The following is a 20561-nucleotide window of genomic DNA, read 5'->3' as shown; positions in this document are numbered from 1 at the left end:
ATACAGGTCGGTCGGTTTTCCAGGTATACCACAAAGCTTACAGGTAGTTTTAGGGTGCGTTCACATGTACAGGATCTGCAGCAGATTTGATGGCCCAGATTTGCTTTGCATTGAATCTGCAACTTCAAATCTGCTTCATCAAATATGCTGCAGATCCTGTACGTGTGAACGCACCCTTAGATGTAAATTTAGGTTTAGAAAAACCGAATTATGTTGCTCAATAATCCATCCAGACGGGGTGTAGCATAATGTAGGATGGATTATTTATACCTCTGTTGTTATGCAAAGTTTTGACTTATGAGGAGTCTTTGCCTACTTGAGTTGAAATGTTGCATTTTTTAGAAGAATAAAGAATCTTCTGTACATTTTGCTATGCCCTGCCTGGACTGTCATTGTAGAGGTTTTAGGGACCTGTGGATTCCTGATGCATATCATTGTGTCAGGACCCCCCTATTTACCTTGTAAGACTTTGCTGTTGGTAACCCCCTTTTTGTTGTTAGAATTATATAGCATATCATAACATGGTGCATTGCTGTGCCCATCACTATGTAGCAGTCTGTTCCTCAGTGCTGAACCCACCCATACTGCTGTTTACTGTCTGCACCAGTTATTAACCTGGCTATGGACACTGTTGGTGGAAACAACTAATAATCTACAGAAGAGCCCCCCAACCTGTGGCTTCCTAGCTGTTCCAAAACTACAACTCCTCAGGTCATGATAGGAGTTGTAGTACTGCAACAGCTGGAGGGCCACAGTGAAGAACACTGAGGGTTGTCCCACAACTAGTCTAGCAAAGTGAATTATAAGTAGCTGCAAAGATTATATATATATATATATATATATATATATATATATATACTGTATATATACTGTATATATATGCTGTATATATATATATATATATATATATATATATATATATATATATACATACTGTATATATATGTATGTATATATATATATATATATATATATATATATCTTGGAGGTGAAGCCCTGAATAGCCTGCATTATGAGCAGGTAACTGCCTTGTTTAAGGAGAATCATTTTATCTATTAACATAAATGTATATGTGTAATGTAATCTGTAGGATGCTGAGAGTTGTAGTGTGACAGCAGAGGATGTGTACAGGTAAGAAGCAGGTAGCTATACCCATCACCGGCTCCGGTCACCTCCGCACACTCCTCCTCTCCCCCCTCCCTCGTCTCTCTGCGCTGCCGGGCAGCGGGCCAGGAATTCCTCCAGCAGCCAATCAGGGAGCAGAGAAGGGCGCAGAGGGGCGGGGCTTATTCGGTTCCCATTTTTTTCTCCTTCTCTTTCAAGCCCGAGAATTCGGGAGTGGGGCGAGTGACGTAGCGATAGTTTCACGGGATCGTGGACGTACGGCAACAACAACACACCGTGCAAGGGGGCCTGAGCCGGCCGGGCCGTGCGGTGTGTGTACCGGGGGCCCGCTCCGGAGACTGGGGACCCTGCAGTGCCCGCTGTCGGAAGGGGGAAGCAGCCTGTGCCAGCTTAGATCCCGGGCGGTGCCAGCGCTGTCAGCAAGATGGTGTCGTGGATCATCTCTAAGGCCGTGGTGTAAGTCATCCTAGAGATTGCATGGGACTGCATGTATCCTGGGCCTCATCTGTGGGTGGCACATCATACTCATCTATCTATCTCCTATCTATCTATCTATCTATCTATCTATCTATCTATCTATCTATCTATCTATCTATCTCCTATCTATCTATCTATCTATCTATCTATCTATCTATCTATCTATCTATCTCCTATCTATCATCTATCTATCTATCTATCTATCTATCTATCTATCTATCTATCTATCTCCTATCTATCTATCTATCTATCTATCTATCTATCTATCTATCTATCTATCTATCTCCTATCTATCTATCTATCTATCTATCTATCTATCTATCTATCTCCTATCTATCATCTATCTATCTATCTATCTATCTATCTATCTATCTATCTATCTATCCATCCATCATGATTGACAGCTGCATAGTGTCGCCCCTTTGCACAGAACTCTAGAATCTTTGACATTTTGATACAATTGTTTACATAAATAGACAATGTATGAAGATTCCATAGCCAGGTATAAGCCCCCCAGTCCTAGATGATACTGGATGATGTCCTTGAATTGCTGAGTATGGGACACACAGGCTTGGGAATGGCTTGGTGTGAATGGGCCTCTATAGAGTTTGCATCTGACATCACCTTGTATAAGAATGAAGGTTTATACTAAATCTAAATCTGGGTGATCACACCTTCCCCTATAGGAAACTATAGACATTGAGTAGACCAGTGTTGGCCAACCTGTTGCAGAACTGCAACCTTTGGCGTTGGGAATTGTAGTTTTATACAGTTATAGGTTGGAGAACATAGAAACCTAGAAACAGAAGAAGACCACTGGGTCCATCTAGTCCGCCCTTTTAGTATTTCCTTTCTTATTATATTAGGATAGATATATGTTTATCCCAGGCATGTTTAAATTCTGTTATTGTAGATTTACCAACCACATCTGCTGGAAGTTTGTTCCAAGTATCTACTACTCTTTCAGTAAAATAATATTTTCTCACGTGTCTTTATATTATCAGTAGATTTGAGGAACACCAGCACAGAGTGAAGAACAGCGAAGATCATAGAAAGTGGATTTGCATGAAAGTTACATCATGTTTTTCACTTTGAGCTGGGATTTGTAGTCTGATTTTCAATGTCTTGCAGTGATTATTGGTTTGCTCTGGAGATGACAAGTTCAGTATCAGTTCTTCCCAACTTGAAGGTTTTAAGCTGTTGCAAAACTACAACTCCTATCATACGTGGACAGCCTATAATGGCTGTGGGGAACACGCTATATGATGGTATAAGTGTTTGTTATCACTATATGGTTTTTACCTAAAGCTCCTGAGAAGGTTGAGGTTGGAGATCAATGCCATGCAGTGATTTGGGCTTGCAGATGTGAAGGTTTTATCTTATTTCTGGCACTATGGCCTCCAACCTGTGGCTTTTAAGATGTTCTGTAACTACAACTCCCAGCGTCACCATTGTGGCCGTGCCTGCTGCTGCTGTCGCTGTTACTTTGAGTTGGACGCTGTTTGTACGAGTTGTATCATGCTCTGCTGCTTATGTTTTTTGATCTTTGCATTTAGGGCAATATTTGTCACAGATCGTTTTGAAGTCTGACGTATATAATAGTGGGCGTAACAAAATAATCCGCTGTAACTTCTTATATATTTGATGTGGTTTTGTGGACACTGTTCTTAATGTAAATGTTTACACTTGTGAAATAGGTTTCCCACGTTCAGGGCTCCTAGTGATAGTGTCACGTGGCATATTTGCTGAAGATCTTCCATATGGACGTAGCCAATACAGTAGCACTCATGTGAACGAGGATTACAAAAGTTCTCATCCACATTCTGCATAAAAAATTTGCAGCGGAAATAGACCTGGTTAGAGTTGAGCAGAACTGCAGTAAGTCCGTTCTAAAACTGCCTGGATAACATGGATACAGCCTTTGGCTATGTTCACACAACGTCCAAAAAAAGAAAAAAAAAACGTCCATTTTTCGTGTTTAAAAAGACGTCCGTTATTGCATCATTTTAAGTTGGTTGACAAAAATGCATTGAAGTCTATGGAATAACGGATGTCTTTTTCTCAAATTGTATTAAATGCGTCCGCCTCAAAAGATGTCAGTCATTTAATACAGTGTGTGAAAAAGACGTCCGTTTTTCCATAGACTTCAATGTATTTTATTTAAGTCACTTAAAATGATGCAATAACGGACGTCTTTTTAACCACAAAAAGTGGACGCCTTTTTCCTTTTTTGGACGTTGTGTGAACATAGCCTTTGGCTGTAGCCATGTTGTCCAGGCAGCTCTAGGGCTGCATCTATCTTTTCCAGGCATCTGAATTCAAATACTAGACTTGGAGATTTTTTTGAACCCGAACTTACTGTAGTTTTGCTCCTAATCTCTAGACCAGGACAGCACATCATTTGATGTTGGATTTTGTGGATTTTTCTTGTTGACTTTAGTGAGGAAGGTAAAATCCACAATAAATCTGCAACTGCAGATGTGATATATATCGATTTTGTTTATTTTACTTTTAAAATAATAACATATTTGTCCACATGTTTGTAACATATAAGTCCACAATTTGGTGCGGATTTGCCTCTGTGAATCCTTTTCTTTCTACCCATAGAAATCTATTTGCATCAGATTTTCCTACTAGTGAAAATCCGATGTCAGTTTTTGTGTCCACAAAAATGTGTTTTCACTTTTCTCCTATTGACGTTAATGGAAGACATTGAACTGGGTGGAAAACAAGTGACATATTACTTGTTTCCACCTGATTCCCCTCTGAATTATAATAGGAGCTTCAGCACTGGATTCCGCCATGCTGCTTGTGGCTCAAAGAACGCCATGGGACAGGAGTGCACGTGGGTGCGGTTTTTGCCTGTGTGCACCACCTATAAGGTTATAGCCAAGGAAATCATGGAGGCATTTAGAAGCCGAGAGTACACTGAATAAACAAGTTAGATGTTCATCTATGCCTGGATTTTGATGGCGGATCAGTAAGTTGATAAACCAAGGTGTTCCAACACAAAGTTAAAGGGGTTATCTTGGTAACAATAACAATATTCTAAACAATCCCCCTTCCCAATACCACCCTATGTCTAATATACATGTATAACCTATCTTGCGCCATTTCCCTGTTTTTTTCTCATTCTTATCCGCTCTTGATGTCTAAAGTCCTCTACTCTGGGTCCACTCTGACCATGCTGAGCTCCCTCTCCCCCCTCCCTTTGTAGTCACAGGACGTGATCTCCTCTTTGGGGGCAGGGTTAGCTGTCTGTTGACCTGGTAACTGAAACCCCAGGAGACATTATCTGCATCATCTCCATGCACCTGTGCTGCTTCCATAGACTTGCATGTGTCCCAGAGCCTAGGTTTCTGTAATATGAAAAGTTTTAGTTCTATCTCTGCTTGCTGTCACTGAATGCAGACATATATACCTGTCTTTGTGTCACAGCTCTGTATATTGTAAGTGTTATGGAGGTTTTTAGTGTCTGGATGGAACTAAAATGTTTTCATTCACAGTCAGCAAGCATAGATCTAAACCTACACTATACCCCTGGTAAACAGATGCCGTTATGCAGCACATAACTACACCATGCACGCGTCAGCTCTGCTACTTCATCAGCTAGTATGGAATACATATTGGGGTAATATGATGCAAAATTAGTGAAAAAACTGTCCTGTGATTATGCAATAGTAATGACAGCAGTGGGCAGGAAAGAAAGCTAAGGGAGCGAGTACACAAATGGACCAATCAGGCAGATGCATGATGGGAAATGTAGTTTCCTATCTTGGTTATAGATCGGCTTTTAGAAAAACGTAGGAATGACAGCAGCTAGTAAGACGGGAGACAGCTCAAAATACTTAGGGGGACTTGGTGAGTAAGAGCAGCTAGCATTTCATTTTTTGCTCTTAGGTGGAAAACCCCTTTATTGTCATGACTGAGCTTTCCACCTCCTGGACCTCCAGTGATGGAATTACTTTACATTTCTGTCATTGCGGAAAATTGCTTTAAGCCGGTGACATATGTGAAGATTTGTGGCCCACTTCATGGTCATGTTCTTTATCTGTGACCATTTTTATGAGCGACGGCTTCATGATTGAAATAATGGCTGTGTGATAAGATAATGTTCTTCTGAGAACAGTCAGAATAATCTCTCCATTCTGTGATAGTTATCATTGGCAAAGAATTCTTTCTTTGGTGTGTGTCCTCTGTAAAAGTCATTGTCAAGTTAAGCTCTGGTTCAAAGCCAAATCAATGGAATGGGAGAATTGCAATAGCAGTGATTTTCTGTTGTAGTGTTATAATTGGGGTTATATATTATGGGGATCATGGGTAGACAAATCCCAGGAGCCAGCCAGGTATTGCACTTAGAAGTTTGCTACATTGTTTATGTGTTAATGGTTTCTATAGATTGGCTTACTGTAGTGTGCACTGGAGAGCACAGCCCAATCCTGCTATGTGAAGAAAATAAACTTAAACTGCCATGTGGTATATGCCAATGAGCCATAACCAGGCATCTGGGTGGGCAGCTCTGGACACCTATTGAGTCGTGATTGGCAAGATAGGGGTGGCAAGGACGGGTTGGGCTTGGGGGAACGTCAGGGGCGCCGCAATCATGAGGCGACCTGAGTCGTCTGCCTCAGGCGGCGCCACCAGCTGTCTTCATGGGGGCGGCATTCCAGGGCCGCTTTAACCAGAGGGCACATGGTGCACGTGCACCGGGCCCACTGGTTAAAGGGGCCCCCCCGAGCAGGCCGGCCGTTGCTATGTGCGACCAATGCGGTCGCACAGGGCTCCGGCCACCAGCCTGTCAGGGGGGAGCGCCATGGATGGGTAATCTACTTACCCCTCCATGGCGCCCCCTGCAGGGCCCCCCCGTCCGCCGCTGCCCCCGCCCGCCCGCTGCTGCTGCGGCGCGTCAGCGCTGCAGCAGCAGCGACACTGACAGAGAGAGAGCCATTGGCTCCCTCCCTGTCAGTCACTCTTGTGGCCGCACTTCCTGCGGTCACAAGAGGCCGCACTCTCCCTCTAGCGCCCGACGTCACTGGAGCGTCGGCGCGAGGGTAAGGGGAGTGCAGCCTCTTGTGACCGCAGGAAGTGCGGCCACAAGAGGGAAGAGAAGAGGAACGCGTGGACCCAGGTGAGTAACAGTGTTTGTTTTTTTCAATGTTATATGGGAGGAGGAGCTATATACTATTGGGGAGCACAGGGGGCTATATACTATGGGGGAGAACGGGGGCTATATACTATGGGGGAGAACGGGGGCTATATACTATGGGGAGAACGGGGGCTATATACTATTGGGGAGCACAGGGGGCTATATACTATGGGGGAGCATAGGGGACTATATACTACTGGGGAGCACAGGGGTCTATGTACTATGGGGAGCACAGGGAAGCTATATACTATGGGGGAGCACAGGGGGCTATATAGTACTGGGGAGCACAGGGGGCTATATACTACTGGGGAGCACAGGGAAGCTATATACTATGGGGGAGCACAGGGGAGCTATATACTACTGGGGAGCACAGGGGAGCTATATACTACTGGGGAGCACAGGGGGCTATATACTACTGGGGAGCACAGGGGTCTATATACTATGGGGAGCACAGGGAAGCTATATACTATGGGGGAGCACAGGGGGCTATATACTATGGGGGAGAACAGGGGGCTATATACTATGGGGGAGAACAGGGGGCTATATACTATGGGGGAGCACAGGGGAGCTATATACTATGGGGGAGCACAGGGGGCTATATACTATGGGGGAGGACAGGGGGCTATATACTATGGGGGAGCACAGGGGAGCTATATACTATGGGGGAGCACAGGGGGCTATATACTATGGGGGAGGACAGGGGGCTATATACTATGGGGGAGCACAGGGGAGCTATATACTATGGGGGAGCACAGGGGGCTATATACTATGGGGGAGGACAGGAGGCTATATACTATTGGGGAGCACAGGGGAGCTATATACTATGGGGGAGCACAGGGGACTATATACTACTGGGGAGCACAGGGGTCTATATACTATGGGGAGCACAGGGGGTCTATATACTATGGGGAGCACAGGGGAGCTATATACTATGGGGGAGCACAGGGGAGCTATATACTACTTGGGAGCACAGGGGACTATATACTACTGGGGAGCACAGGGGTCTATATACTATGGGGAGCACAGGGAAGCTATATACTATGGGGGAGCACAGGGGAGCTATATACTACTGGGGAGCACAGGGGAGCTATATACTACTGGGGAGCACAGGGGGCTATATACTACTGGGGAGCACAGGGGGCTATATACTATGGGGGAGCACAGGGGGCTATATACTATGGGGGAGCACAGGGGGGCTATATACTATGGGGGAGCACAGGGGACTATATACTACTGGGGAGCACAGGGGTCTATATACTATGGGGAGCACAGGGAAGCTATATACTATGGGGGAGCACAGGGGAGCTATATATTACTGGGGAGCACAGGGGAGCTATATACTACTGGGGAGCACAGGGGGCTATATACTACTGGGGAGCACAGGGGAGCTATATACTATGGGGGAGCACAGGGGGCTATATACTATGGGGGAGCACAGGGGGCTATATACTATGGGGGAGCACAGGGGGCTATATACTATGGGGGAGCACAGGGGAGCTATATACTATTGTGGGAGAGCACAGGGGGGGCTATATACTACTGGGGAGAGTGCACAGGGGGGCTATATACTAATGGGGGAGCGCACAGGAGGGCTGTATATAACTGGAGGAGCACATGAGGGGCTATATACTACAGGGACACCTTAAAACTATGGAGGCACAGAGGGGTGTAACTATGTAGGAGTACAGAGGGGTGTAACTACTGTATAGAGGTACAAGGGACCTAACTACTGTATGTGTTGGAGCCTAAAATATTTGTCTGGCAGATTTTGGAGAGAAGATTCACAGCCAGGAGAAGACTTCAAGGTGGCCCAGGCTGGATGGAGAGAAAAAGAAAAGGTGACAGACTCTGATCGGAGAAGACGCCCCCGGTGAGTCACTGGATGTAACTGCACTCTGTTATAGGATTGTAGTGTTAGGGGTCATGATGTGGCGGTTTTATGTAATGGTATCATTGGTGATATCTTTCTGTTTTGTTTAGTGCAGTTTTTATGTAATATATAATCACTGTATGGTGGAAATAGTGTTATAAGGTAACTACTGTATGTATTGGGGCTCTTGATACAGTGTGGGGGCAAATTCAGTACATTATACAATGTGCCGAAAGGGAAGGGGGGGGCCCACTCTTGAGGGCTGTGCACTGGGCCCACCAATGTATTAAAACGGCCCTGCGGCATTCAGTGGCAGACTATAATATGAGCGGTTCGGGCGGCCGCCCACATTATAATCCGCCACTGATTGTACCATGTACCGGAGTCCCCCTGCGCCCGGACAGCATCTGTAATGAGATGCTGTGAGCGGGGGAGACTGTATTCATAAGCGCCGCGCTGTAATAAATCAGCCGCGCGGTGCTGTTACTACAGCGCGGCGCTTATGAATACAGTCTCCCCCGCTCACAGCATCTCATTACAGATGCTGTCCGGGCGCGGGGGGACTCCGGTAAATGCATTCCACGTCCGTGATCCGTCAGGATCACGGAACGTGGGAATGCAGCCTTAGTCCCCCGGCTGATGTGCGGCTGCCGGAGGTGTCCCATCCTGTCCCCGGCAGCGCACGCATCAGAGAGATCCCCGTGCGCCGGAAGTCACAGCCACAGGCACACGGGGAGCTCTCTGATGCGCGCGCTGCCGGGGACAGGACGGGACACCCCGGGCAGCCGCACATCAGCCGGGACCAGACCAGAGAGGCTCGACGGGGGAACGGAGGGCAGGTGAGTTGTGTGCTGTTTTTTGTTTTTGTTTTATCTGCTGTGCAGGGGGGGGGGGAGAGGGGGACCATATATAAGGTAGGGGGGGAAGAGGGGGACCATCTATAAGGTAGGGGGGGAAGAGGGGGACCATCTATAAGGGAGGGGGGAAAGAGGGGGACCATCTATAAGGTAGGGGGGGAAGAGGGGGACCATCTATAAGGGGGGACCATCTATAAGGGAGGGGGAGAGGGAAGAGGGGGACCATCTATAGGGGGGGGGAAGGGGACCATCTAGAAGGGAGGGGGGAAAGAGGGGGACCATCTATAAGGGGGGGGAAAGAGGGGGGCCATCTATAAGGGAGGGGCGGGAGGGGGACTGTCTATAAGGGGGGGGGAGAGGGGGACCATCTATAGGGGGGGGAAGGGGACCATCTATAAGGGAGGGGGGAAAGAGGGGGGCCATCTATAAGGGAGGGGGGAAAGAGGGGGACCATCTATAAGGGGGGGACCATCTATAAGGGAGGGGCGGGAGGGGGACTGTCTATAAGGGGGGGGGAAGAGGGGGACCATCTATAAGGGGGGGGGGAAGAGGGGGACCATCTATAAGGGGGCATCTATAAGGGAGGGGGGAGAGGGGGACCATGTATAAGGGGGGGAGGGGGACCATCAGTAAGGGAGAGGGGACCATCGATAAGGGAGGGGGAGAGGGGGACCATCTATAAGGGAGAGGGGACCATCTATAAGGGGGGGGAAGAGGGGGACCATCTATAAGGGGGGGGGGAGAGGGGGACCATCTATAAGGGGGGGAGAGAGGGAAGAGGGGGACCATCTATAAGGGGGGGGAGAGGGGGACCATCTATAAGGGGGGGGGGAGAGAGGGAAGAGGGGGACCATCTATAAGGGGGGGGGGAAGAGGGGGACCATCTATAAGGGAGGGGAAAGAGGGGGACCATCTATAAGGGGGAAAGAGGGGAGAGGGGGACCATCTATAAGGGGGAAAGAGGGGGGAGGGGGACCATCTATAAGGGAGGGGAAAGAGGGGGACCATCTATAAGGGAGGGGGGAGAGGGGGACCATCTATAAGGGAGGGGGGAGAGGGGGACCATCTATAAGGGAGGGGGGAGAGGGGGACTATCTATAAGGGGGGGGGGGAGAGGGGGACCATCTATAAGGGGGGGGGACCATCTATAAGGGGGGGAAGAGGGGGACCATCTATAAGGGGGGAGGAGGGGGACCATCTCCTAAAAGATCAGCACCCTCCTCTCCTGACATTCTCTGTGCTGCTGTGACCTGTCCTAAAAGATCAGCACCCTCCTCTCCTGACATCCTCTGTGCTGCTGGGACTTCTCCTATAGGATTAGCACCCTCCTCTCCTGACATCCTCTGTGCTGCTGGGACCTCTCCTATAGGATTAGCACCCTCATCTCCTGACATCCTCTGTGCTGCTGGGACCTCTCCTATAGGATTAGCCCCCTCCTCTCCTGACATCCTCTGTGCTGCTGGGACCTCTCCTATAGGATTAGCCCCCTCCTCTCCTGACATCCTCTGTGCAGAAAGGGACCAAACATTATGTTTATTGGGGACAGCAGTGGGGGGGGGGGCAGTAGTGGATTATAATGTGGGCGGATTGACGGGGGGGGGGGGGGGGCGTCATTCTATAGTTCGCCTCGGGCAGCAGAGAGGCTAGAATCACCCCTGGGGAACGTCATGAACTGCACATGCTCAGAGGTCCCAGAAAGGACAGTGAATGAGGGGGTGAGACCCTCCCTAGTTGATCACTGCTCACTTGTGAATACGGTTATGATACCATGAGTAGTTGTCTGGAACTGCCTACCCGGATGATTAGTTAGGTTATGTGCATGGGCACAAGAACCATCACACTGTAGCTCTTTCTGAGCTGCAGGCAACACAAAGAGGCCAGCCCTGAAGTGCCTATGACCTAAATGGAAGCTTCATTGCAGAACCACTCTTAAAAGAACTGGCATGTCACTACTTTTCAGCACTAAATCTCCCATTAAAGTCAGTAGGTGCAGGATTTTCTTACTAAACACTGCTATTTTTTGATAAACAGGTGGATTATTTTGCCTGTGTGAACCTTCTCTTACAGGTCATTAGTATGCAGCGTGCACTAGTTCAAAAGTTCATTTTCTTAACATATTGGGATCGGGTTGCGCTCTTTGACACACAGTAGGATGAGTTATTTTGTGCTGCTGCCACTTTTCCTGGCGTCGGGTTCCCTTTAAGATTACTTTAATTGGTTTGTGCAGTCTACAGTATTTTGTCCAGCTCTGTTGAGCCTTTAACGTCTATCAGATTTTCATCACAGTTCATGGGTAACACATGCAGATTTTGTTGCGGATTTACTGTGACCAGATCTGTTTGTCCATCTCCCTTGAGCACAAAGCATTTCACGCCAACTATCTGGTGAATTTTGTTCCTGCTCCATGTAAATAGCATTTTTTAAAACCTGATTCCAAAAGGCCAGCTTTTTTGGGTTACACAATGTCTGACAAAATGTTCTTATCTTATGTAACCTAAAGGGATGGGCCTTGTTTATATAAGTAAGAACATTCAGCCATACTTCTGCTGCTCCTGCCCCTCCTACATGTATTATATCCTATTGTTATCTTGTAGTGAATCCGCCCTAATGTTATACTTAGACATGGAAGAAAAGCGATCGTGAATGCTGCAGAGTTCATTGACCTTTGAGTTTATATGAGGTATAGTAGTAAATTATTGAATAATATTATGTAGCTAGGTGTCTGACATGGACAGGTGCCTGCTGTAGTCTGGAGCATTTGTTGCTGGCTGTTTGTATGACATCTTGTGAGCGCACGGTTGTGAAATAGTTTGGATGGTGTTAGTGGTTACCAGCTTAAGAATAGATGACTGATATTTTTGGGAAGGGTTCATCACTCAGGACAAAGCAGATGTGTCAGCAGTGTCACTCTGTTCTACAAAGGCCAAGTTATGGCATATTACTGGTCTAGAAGAACTTGCAATGATGACATGGTTCCTTTTCTTTATTCCAAAAATTACATGAACCTAAATGAAATTAAATATATTGGTTAACCAATACAATTATGCTGGACAAGGCTCTTTTTACATTGAAAATGTATGTTTTAAAAAGGATCTGCTGTTCTTCCTACATCCAAGTTCAGAACACAATGAGCAGCCAACAGGCACACATCGATACATGTAATAGTAGTGATGTTCTGCCAACGGCTGATGAATGGGTCAAGAAAATAATAAACTATACTTACCTCTCCGCGCTCCCTGATGTCCTGCTAGCTTCTGCCCGATCCCTGCAGTGTCTGAAGTGACAGGCCGCTCAGCCAATCACCAGGACAGTGCCGCGGCCAGTGAGTGGGTGAGCGGCATGTCACTTCAGACACTGCGGGGAGCGGGCAGAAGCTAGCAGGACATCAGGGAACATAGAGAGGTAAGTATAGTTTATTATTTTACAAAGGCTGTGCCGACATTCATAACAATAGATATATACAGCCCTTGCCATACAATTATTGGGCTGTATATGGGCTCAGTAAGCGAGCGCTGGTCTAGCAGATTGATGCTCGCATGCACCAAGTCATTGTGTAATACGGCCCTTAAAGTGTCTGGTCTCCTTGCTCAAGATAAACAGGAATTTCCATATGAGACATTTATGGCATATTCATAGGTTGTCTTCTACTGATCTGCTTCTGATCAAAGGGGTTATCCAGCTTAAAGCAAGTGGGTAAGAGGCGGTGGAGGTGGGTGGGGGTGGGTGATCATCCAGGCAGCTACCTGGCTAGATCATCCAGGCAGCCCATAGAGGATAGCGACGGACTACTGCCATCGCTCCTATTACACGGAGCGACGGCAGTATATCGCTGATGTCCTCATCGCTGTTGTTGTTGATCGTTCTATTACAATAAGCGATCGGCCGTAACGGTCGCTTTGTGTAATAGGGCCTTTTAGCTTTAGAATGATTTTTTTTTTCTATACTGACCACAGGACCTCTTTAAGGCTAGGGCTGCATAGTCATTTTGGTCATGACAGAGGTTGCATGATCAAAGATGGCTGTGTGAAACGCAGTGCAGCCAAGGCAAGTGAACAGTTAACCCAAAGGTGCAGTGACTGCAACCTGGCAGTTGCCTAGCAGTGGACACGGCCACTTTTGGTCACAATACGACCTAAGTTACTATTATTAGGTGTGGTGTAGCACGATGCACACTGTGTAACACAGTGATCTTTGGTTGCTTGACCTCTGTTGTAGCCAATATCACCGTGTAACCCCAGCCTAATGGATCTATTTTTCTTTTAGTACAATATTTATTTCATGCTCCTCCTTTGAAAAGGTTTACGTTTACCATATACTATACTATATCTGCAGCAGAAGCATCCTGAGAAGAGGTAACCATCTGGATAACCCTATTTCACATGATATACTTTCACGTTCAGTCCATTGCTAGTTGACCGATTGTAATATTATTCTCTGCTGATATATATATTTTTTTATTTGCTTAAATCAATGATCATGGTGGATCAATTGTGTGTCCAATACAACGATGCTCCGAGCCCTCTAAATGATGCATAGTGTAAGAGAACACCGTAAAACCATCTAGTATACATATTTTATAAGCCCTCCGCTTTCAGCAAACAGAAAACCTAAATCAGTTCAGTTTACAGCTCAAAGCTCTCAGTGAAGTCAGCCACTTACTCATATACTTCTCCCCCTCATCGGTTGACTTATCCTAGAAGTGATTCCAATCCAAGGCTCTGATGTCAAAAGTTCAAGTTTCCAAGACGCATTGTCTGGGGAATAAATATTGGCGAAGGCCATTCTCTTGTTAAGTGACAGTATCTTCCCGCTGGATTTATAGCACACAGCAGCTATACTGAATATATCTCATGTGACAGGAGACACAATATATATAATATAGATACATTCCATTTTTTTTTAATGATGGCTGTAGGGAAGGGAAAGGAATGGAGGGAGGCACTAGACTGATAGGTGGGATAACAAGGGACTGCTGTGACTACTGTGGATGAAGAAGGAGGCAATGGCCTGATGGGACTATCTGGTGAAAACTTACTTTTATTAGGTCCCACACTGTATACAAATGATCTTCATCTAGACATTGGATGGTCTTTGTCTCCTGAGTAGATACGGCTGGCGGGTTGTAATTGTGCCTCTCTGGGTGTGATTTACAGTGCAGTCAGGCCATGTTACACAGAAACTTTATTGGCCGAATGATTGTTAAATAACGTGGTGCCTTGAATTACGAGCATAATTTGTTCCAGGACTGTGCTTGTAATCCAAATCCACTCTTAAACCAAAGCAAAACTTCCCATAACAAATCATAGAAATGCAAATAATTGGTTCCACACCCAAAAAATTATTATTATATTTTTTTTATTCTAAATAATATGTAAAACAAATGAAACAAAGATTTAGAAACAGCTTATTATGTGATATTGTAAGTTACTTACAGTATAGCAAACAGCATGTGGAGTATAATGTATAGTAAGGGCATAAACCTGAAAAACAGCAGAAGTTTGTAGGTACAGGATGAAACTGCTGATCCCCATAATGGCGAGGATGGGAAACACAAGGATTGACAGAGACTGCAGGGAGCTTGAAGGAATGAGCAGGGCAGATGTGGGCACATACATGCAGCACTCTCTGTCCGGGGAGAGAGAGGTTACAGCTATGAAGAGATTACCTCCACAGTCCTGTCCTCTGATGCAAGCCCCAGCCTGAACGGGATCTGCTATGATTTGAAAGGTGAGGGAGACTTCCTGGGTCAGAGTACAGTGCTGTAGACCACCCTGTGCAGACTATGCCCCTCCCCCACTCCCCCTGGTGATGACGTCACAGGGGGGGGGGGGGCGTATCCTACGACGATGATGTGGGCGGGGCTAAGTGGCGCTGTTGCAGTGAAGCCCCGCCCACTTAACACGATCTGCAGATGATAAAAGATCACTTTTTACTGAAACATGCACCATGATGTATGATATAAAATAAAGTATGAAAACTGATAAATTTACCCTTTACACCTGTGTAGAGAAGTCAGAATGCAAAAAGGGGGTGACAGTGTCACTTTAAACTTAGGTTTTTGGTGTACACAATTGTTGAGTTTAATGGTGAGTTTACACAGAAAGATTTATCTGACAGATTTTTAAAGCCAAAGCCAGGAATGCATTTGAAAAGAGGAGAAATCTCAGTCTTTTCTTTATGACCTGTTCTCTGTTTATAGTTTGTTTCTGGCTTTGGCTTTACTGATCTGTCAGATAAATCTGTCTGTGTAAATGCACCATAAGGGTTCTATTACACGAAACAATTATTGGCCTTACGTGGCTTTTCCGGACGATAATTGTTTCAAGTAATAGCTCATATTGAAGGGCAACAATCAGCCGTCAATCGTTGTTTTTCAGCATGTTCTAAATACAGAATGACGATAGCGAGGGTCTGCTGCCGGGTTCTCCGTGTAATAGGAGTGGTGGCAGCTCTCTTCTATGGGCCACTCATAGATCCAAAGATTCTCTCGGCTTGTTGTATGTGCGTGTAATAGCACAGACAGTGAGCAGGGAACAAGGAAAAAGCGAGCGCTGATCTGACAGGTCGGTACTTGCTTCCTCCTGTAGATTGGGCTGTGTAATATGGCCCCAGAGTTTGGACTAGAGGGTATTTCATCTCATTTCTTTATGATATAGTTCATGACCATCTCTGTACTGCACTTAAGAATATGTTGGTGCTATAGAAATACATACAGTGGTACCTTGGTTTAAGAGTAACTTGGTTTAAGAGCGTTTTGGTTTAAGAGCTCACAGTTTTTCAAAATTGTGACTTGGTTTAAGAGCATTGCTTTGGTTTAAGAGCTCCATGTTCTGGGTGGGAGCGCGAGTGGAGGAGGGGCATGGTCTGCATAGCGGGGTCTACAGCCCTGTACTCTGACCCAGGAAGTCTCCCTCACCTTCCAAATCATAGCAGATCCACTTCAGGCTGGGGCTTACATCAGGGGACAGGACTGTGGGGGTAATCTCTCCATAGCTGTAACCCCTCTCTCCCCGGACAGAGAGTGCTGCATGTATGTTCCCACATAAGCCCTGCTCATTCCTTCATGCTCCCTGCAGTCTCTCTCAGCTCTTGTGTTTCCCATCCTCTCCATTACTGTACAGTAGTTTATGATATCACATATTCTGCTGTTTCTTAATCTTTGTTTCATCTGTTTTACATGTAATTCAGAAAAATAAATCATTATTTTTGGGGTGTGGAACCAATTGTCTGCACTTCTATGATTTCTTATGGGAAAATTTGCTTTGGTTTAAGAGCAGATTTGGATTACAAGCACGGTCCCGGAACAAATTAAGGCACCACTGTATATGTTACAGACTCTCTTAACACATAATTCAGCAGAAGAGTCGGAGTGTCTGAGCCAAGTTGATTTTTCTTATTAACCCATGTGCTAGATCAGCATCCTGTAAGGGAACATTTTGGGTATAATAAAAATATTTTTTGGAAATTACTTATAGACCCTCATATACACATCTGAATATTGCACAGTGGTGGCCGCCTCTTTGGTCACGGAACAGTTAGAGCACTTTGTGAAATATTTCACTGGTGGGCTGTAGATGTGACCTGGGTCTGACATGGAGTACCGCAGTAACCAGAACCTCGTGAGTACTGCCTGATCTCTTATCACATTAGTTTGTTTACTGGAAACTTTCCCTGCGCTGACTTTTCTGGGTTACATAATGTTTGTTCCGTATGGTCTGTGGTATTTTACAAGCACAAACCTGCTCAGCTATGTACATGATAATCCGCGCTTCAAACCTGTTTTTCATAACTGACATTGCTATAAGGAGTCCGTCACAAAGACTTATATAAGGTCCATGTCTCAACCTTTAGTATCGGAAGGTGACCATGCTTACTATCCCACCTGTCCTGATATTGGACGGGGAGAGTCGCAGCTGTTTGCTGGGTGGTCAGGTTGGCAAAGAAGCAGCTGGATGCCCATTGAGTGTTGAGCACACATCCTTATAATTAGAATGTGACTTGTGCATGATGCTTGCAGGGCTTGGAATTATGTATGTATGGAGTTTGTATGCTTGATGTCAAATCAGGTGGTAGTGTACCTGGCCAACCGCTTGATGGTGGAGAATGCAGAATACAGGTTGCTGTAGACAGCAGTCAATATATTACAAGTTTATAGCATTGCTAATGTTAGTAAAAGAAACAACTCTGATCTAACTAAAATTCTTTAAGCAAGCTTCTAATAATTAAAGAAGTCTGGTAATTGGGGTAAGTGGGCCCTTTTTTCTTTAGCTGCAATAGGATGTGGACAGTCACCCTAAGGTCTTAGTTGCCCCTAGCAACCAATCAGATTCCACCTTTTATTCCTCACAGACTCTTTGAAAAATGAAAAGTGGAATCTGATTGGTTGCTAGGGGCAACTAAGACAATTCTACTTTACTTCAGTTTGATAAATCTCCCCCTATGTCTATTTTTTTGTCACCTGAAGCTACTGTAGCCTTCCCTGTAAGTCCCTATGAGACGCCCCACTTATTATAAGGCTCTAGTATAGTATGGGGAGAGCCACACAAGTGATTGTTTGACTGGCTCTTAACTACCATCACTCGTTGGCCACACATCCCCTATTACACAAGGAAAAGTCTAGCCAACAAGACATTTTATTTTTTTAAGAGGTCAAAATAAGTCAGTAGGATTTGCTCATTTGTCGGCTGATCATTGATCCTATTACACAGGGAGATGTCCGTCTGATTTGCTTATCATCATTATACTTAGTAGGGCCTTAAAGAATAATATATTTAATTATATTGTAAAAAGCCCTTAAAGGGCCACAGTAGAGGCCCATGAAACCTGTACTATACCCAAATATGCCTCAACTCGGTATGTGTGAACGTACCCTTAAAGAAAGTTTTCCATTCATTCAAAGATAAACAAGCACCATACTAAATCTGTTACATGCTGGGTTCCTAATATAGATGTTTCTCCATATAGTGAACCATCTGTGTTTCAGGTGTTTGAAATGAGAACCACAGTGTCCATTTATATCTCTTCCCATTGAGCAGCTGTCCTATCTCTAACAGAGCCTCTCATTGTAGTACTGATATAAAGTGTCAGCGGTGCAGCTGGCAGGAGTGACGTCTAGACTGTGCATGCCTCCATCATGTCTGTTTACAGGGAATCTGTCTGCTGTAATTCATGGTCCTAACTGTTGACACTGTTAGATAGCTGTTAGGTCAAGAAGATACACGGTACCTTTCATATTGTCATATTCTCTGGAGCAAAGAGGCTTTTCCAAGCTTCGGCTCTACAGCAAGCTGTTATGCTTCCTTAAAGGGGAACTTTCAGCAAGGTAGACAAATCTAACCTGCTGATAGCTCCCTATTGCACATGGGTCGGTGAGGAAGATGGTATGTCTCATGTCTTCATCTTCAGTGCTGTTCCCATGCAGTATGTAGTGTAATCCTGTGTCCGGTAAGGCGGTTTGGAGCACTGGGGGAGGGGCTACGGCCCCCAGAGCACCGATTTGGACTGTCCATGGCTGGCCTGCTCCGCTGATAATCATTAAAAGGGACGGGCCGCCTGGGGATGAATCAGCATTCTGGGGCAGTAGTCCCACCCCCAGTGCTCTAAATGGCCTTACTGGAGGAGGCGGGATCTGAGCGGACTTGAAACGGATCCCGCCTCCTTCACTGAGTGGCTGAGCGGACCTGAGACGTCAGACCCACGTCAGACACCCTGAAGCGGCCGGGAGCGCTGCGATGCGGGACCCGCCGCTGAAATCGGGGAGGTGAGTGGACGTCTTTTCCCTCGGCCACCTCCTCCCCGGTCCCAGCAAAAAAGTGCCCCCCCCCTATCCCCCCCGCTGGAATACCCCTTTAAAGCTTGGTGCAGGGAAGCAGGAGCTATGGAAAGCCTCTTTGATTCTTTTTACTATAGAATAAAATAATTTTTCTACATTATAGAAGCACAGACTGATATATAAAGGTACCATGTATCTCCTTGACCTAACAGCTACATAACAGTGTCAGCTGTTTGAAATGTGTATTGCAGCTGACAGATTCTCTTTAATTTTTATCCTTTTACTTATATTTACCATTAAGTCAAATTCTATTTTAGTAGCTCAATGGGAGTCATAAAGTCATAAAAGTAAACTAGTGCAGTAGGTAGCCTTCTGCAGATGTGTGGTAGCAGACTTGGTTTAATTGAATGGCTTTATATGACATAATAAACAGTAATAGAGGAATTACCATAAACTTTTGGAACCAGTTGGACAAATTCAGGATCCAATTTGATGACCAAGCAGGCATAAGTAGCAAGTCACCAGAGGCATTGGCATTGCTGGCATAACTTTTGGCCATTAAAAGTACATAGACACCTTTATAGACATATGCTGCTGTACTGGGTTTTCTAAAGAATAATGGAACCAAGCTAGGAGGATCAAGTAATGGAGGACCCCAGGGTCATGGTATCTCTTCAAATGCACAATGTGGGCTTTTTTTCAAGCAGAGTGCGGGCGAGCTGAAACATTGCTTTTGAATGGGTGAATAAATCATGTTTTTTCATGTCTAATTGGAGTGCTGCCGTCATAAAATTTTTCCTTGAAGTTGCACCTTGATCACGGTGAGGCGGCAGGCACCCACTTTATTTTTCAAGTTGAGTGCTGCGCACTATACTTTTGCTCTACACAGTAAAGGGATATTATTGAGGGTTATTTCTGAGATATATGCTTTATTAGACTAAGGGCGACATGTATCATCCAGCGTACGGATGATTTTCGGTGGAAAGTGCCGATTTGCGTATTTTTTTTATTCGCAAATGGCCGATTTGCGAATAAAATATTCGCATATTGGCACTTTCTGCCGAGTACGCCGGGGGGCGTGGAGGGGGCGTTACGGGGGCGCGGACTCAGAGTCCGCGCGATTTATCATTTTTTCGGCGCAAATATACGCCGAAAACCTACTCCACCTTTCAGGTGGCGTAGGTTTTCGGCTGTGCGCACCGACGCGCACGGGATTTATGTAGAGGCGGTCCACCTCTACATAAATCTCCGTAGCGCCGGAGATGCGGGGACAAACGCTGGACTTAGGGGGACATTTATGAAGTGTTTAATAGA

General features: G+C 45.7%; 1 protein-coding gene across 1 annotated transcript in view; it reads left to right on the top strand.

Annotated features, from left to right (window-relative positions):
- The first annotated feature begins 1309 nt into the window (after window positions 1-1309).
- REEP3 (receptor accessory protein 3) overlaps window positions 1310-20561 on the top strand; it is a 125121-nt gene continuing 105869 nt past the window's right edge. Inside the window, exon 1 of the mRNA XM_069980278.1 lies at window positions 1310-1581. Within this exon, the coding sequence (XP_069836379.1) occupies window positions 1550-1581 (32 nt within the window). The 5' untranslated portion in view covers window positions 1310-1549. The remainder of the gene's footprint in view (window positions 1582-20561) is intronic.

This window comes from Dendropsophus ebraccatus, chromosome 8 (assembly GCF_027789765.1).
Source record: "Dendropsophus ebraccatus isolate aDenEbr1 chromosome 8, aDenEbr1.pat, whole genome shotgun sequence".
Lineage (NCBI taxonomy): Eukaryota > Metazoa > Chordata > Amphibia > Anura > Hylidae > Dendropsophus > Dendropsophus ebraccatus.
This window is presented reverse-complemented; position numbering and strand designations above follow the sequence as displayed.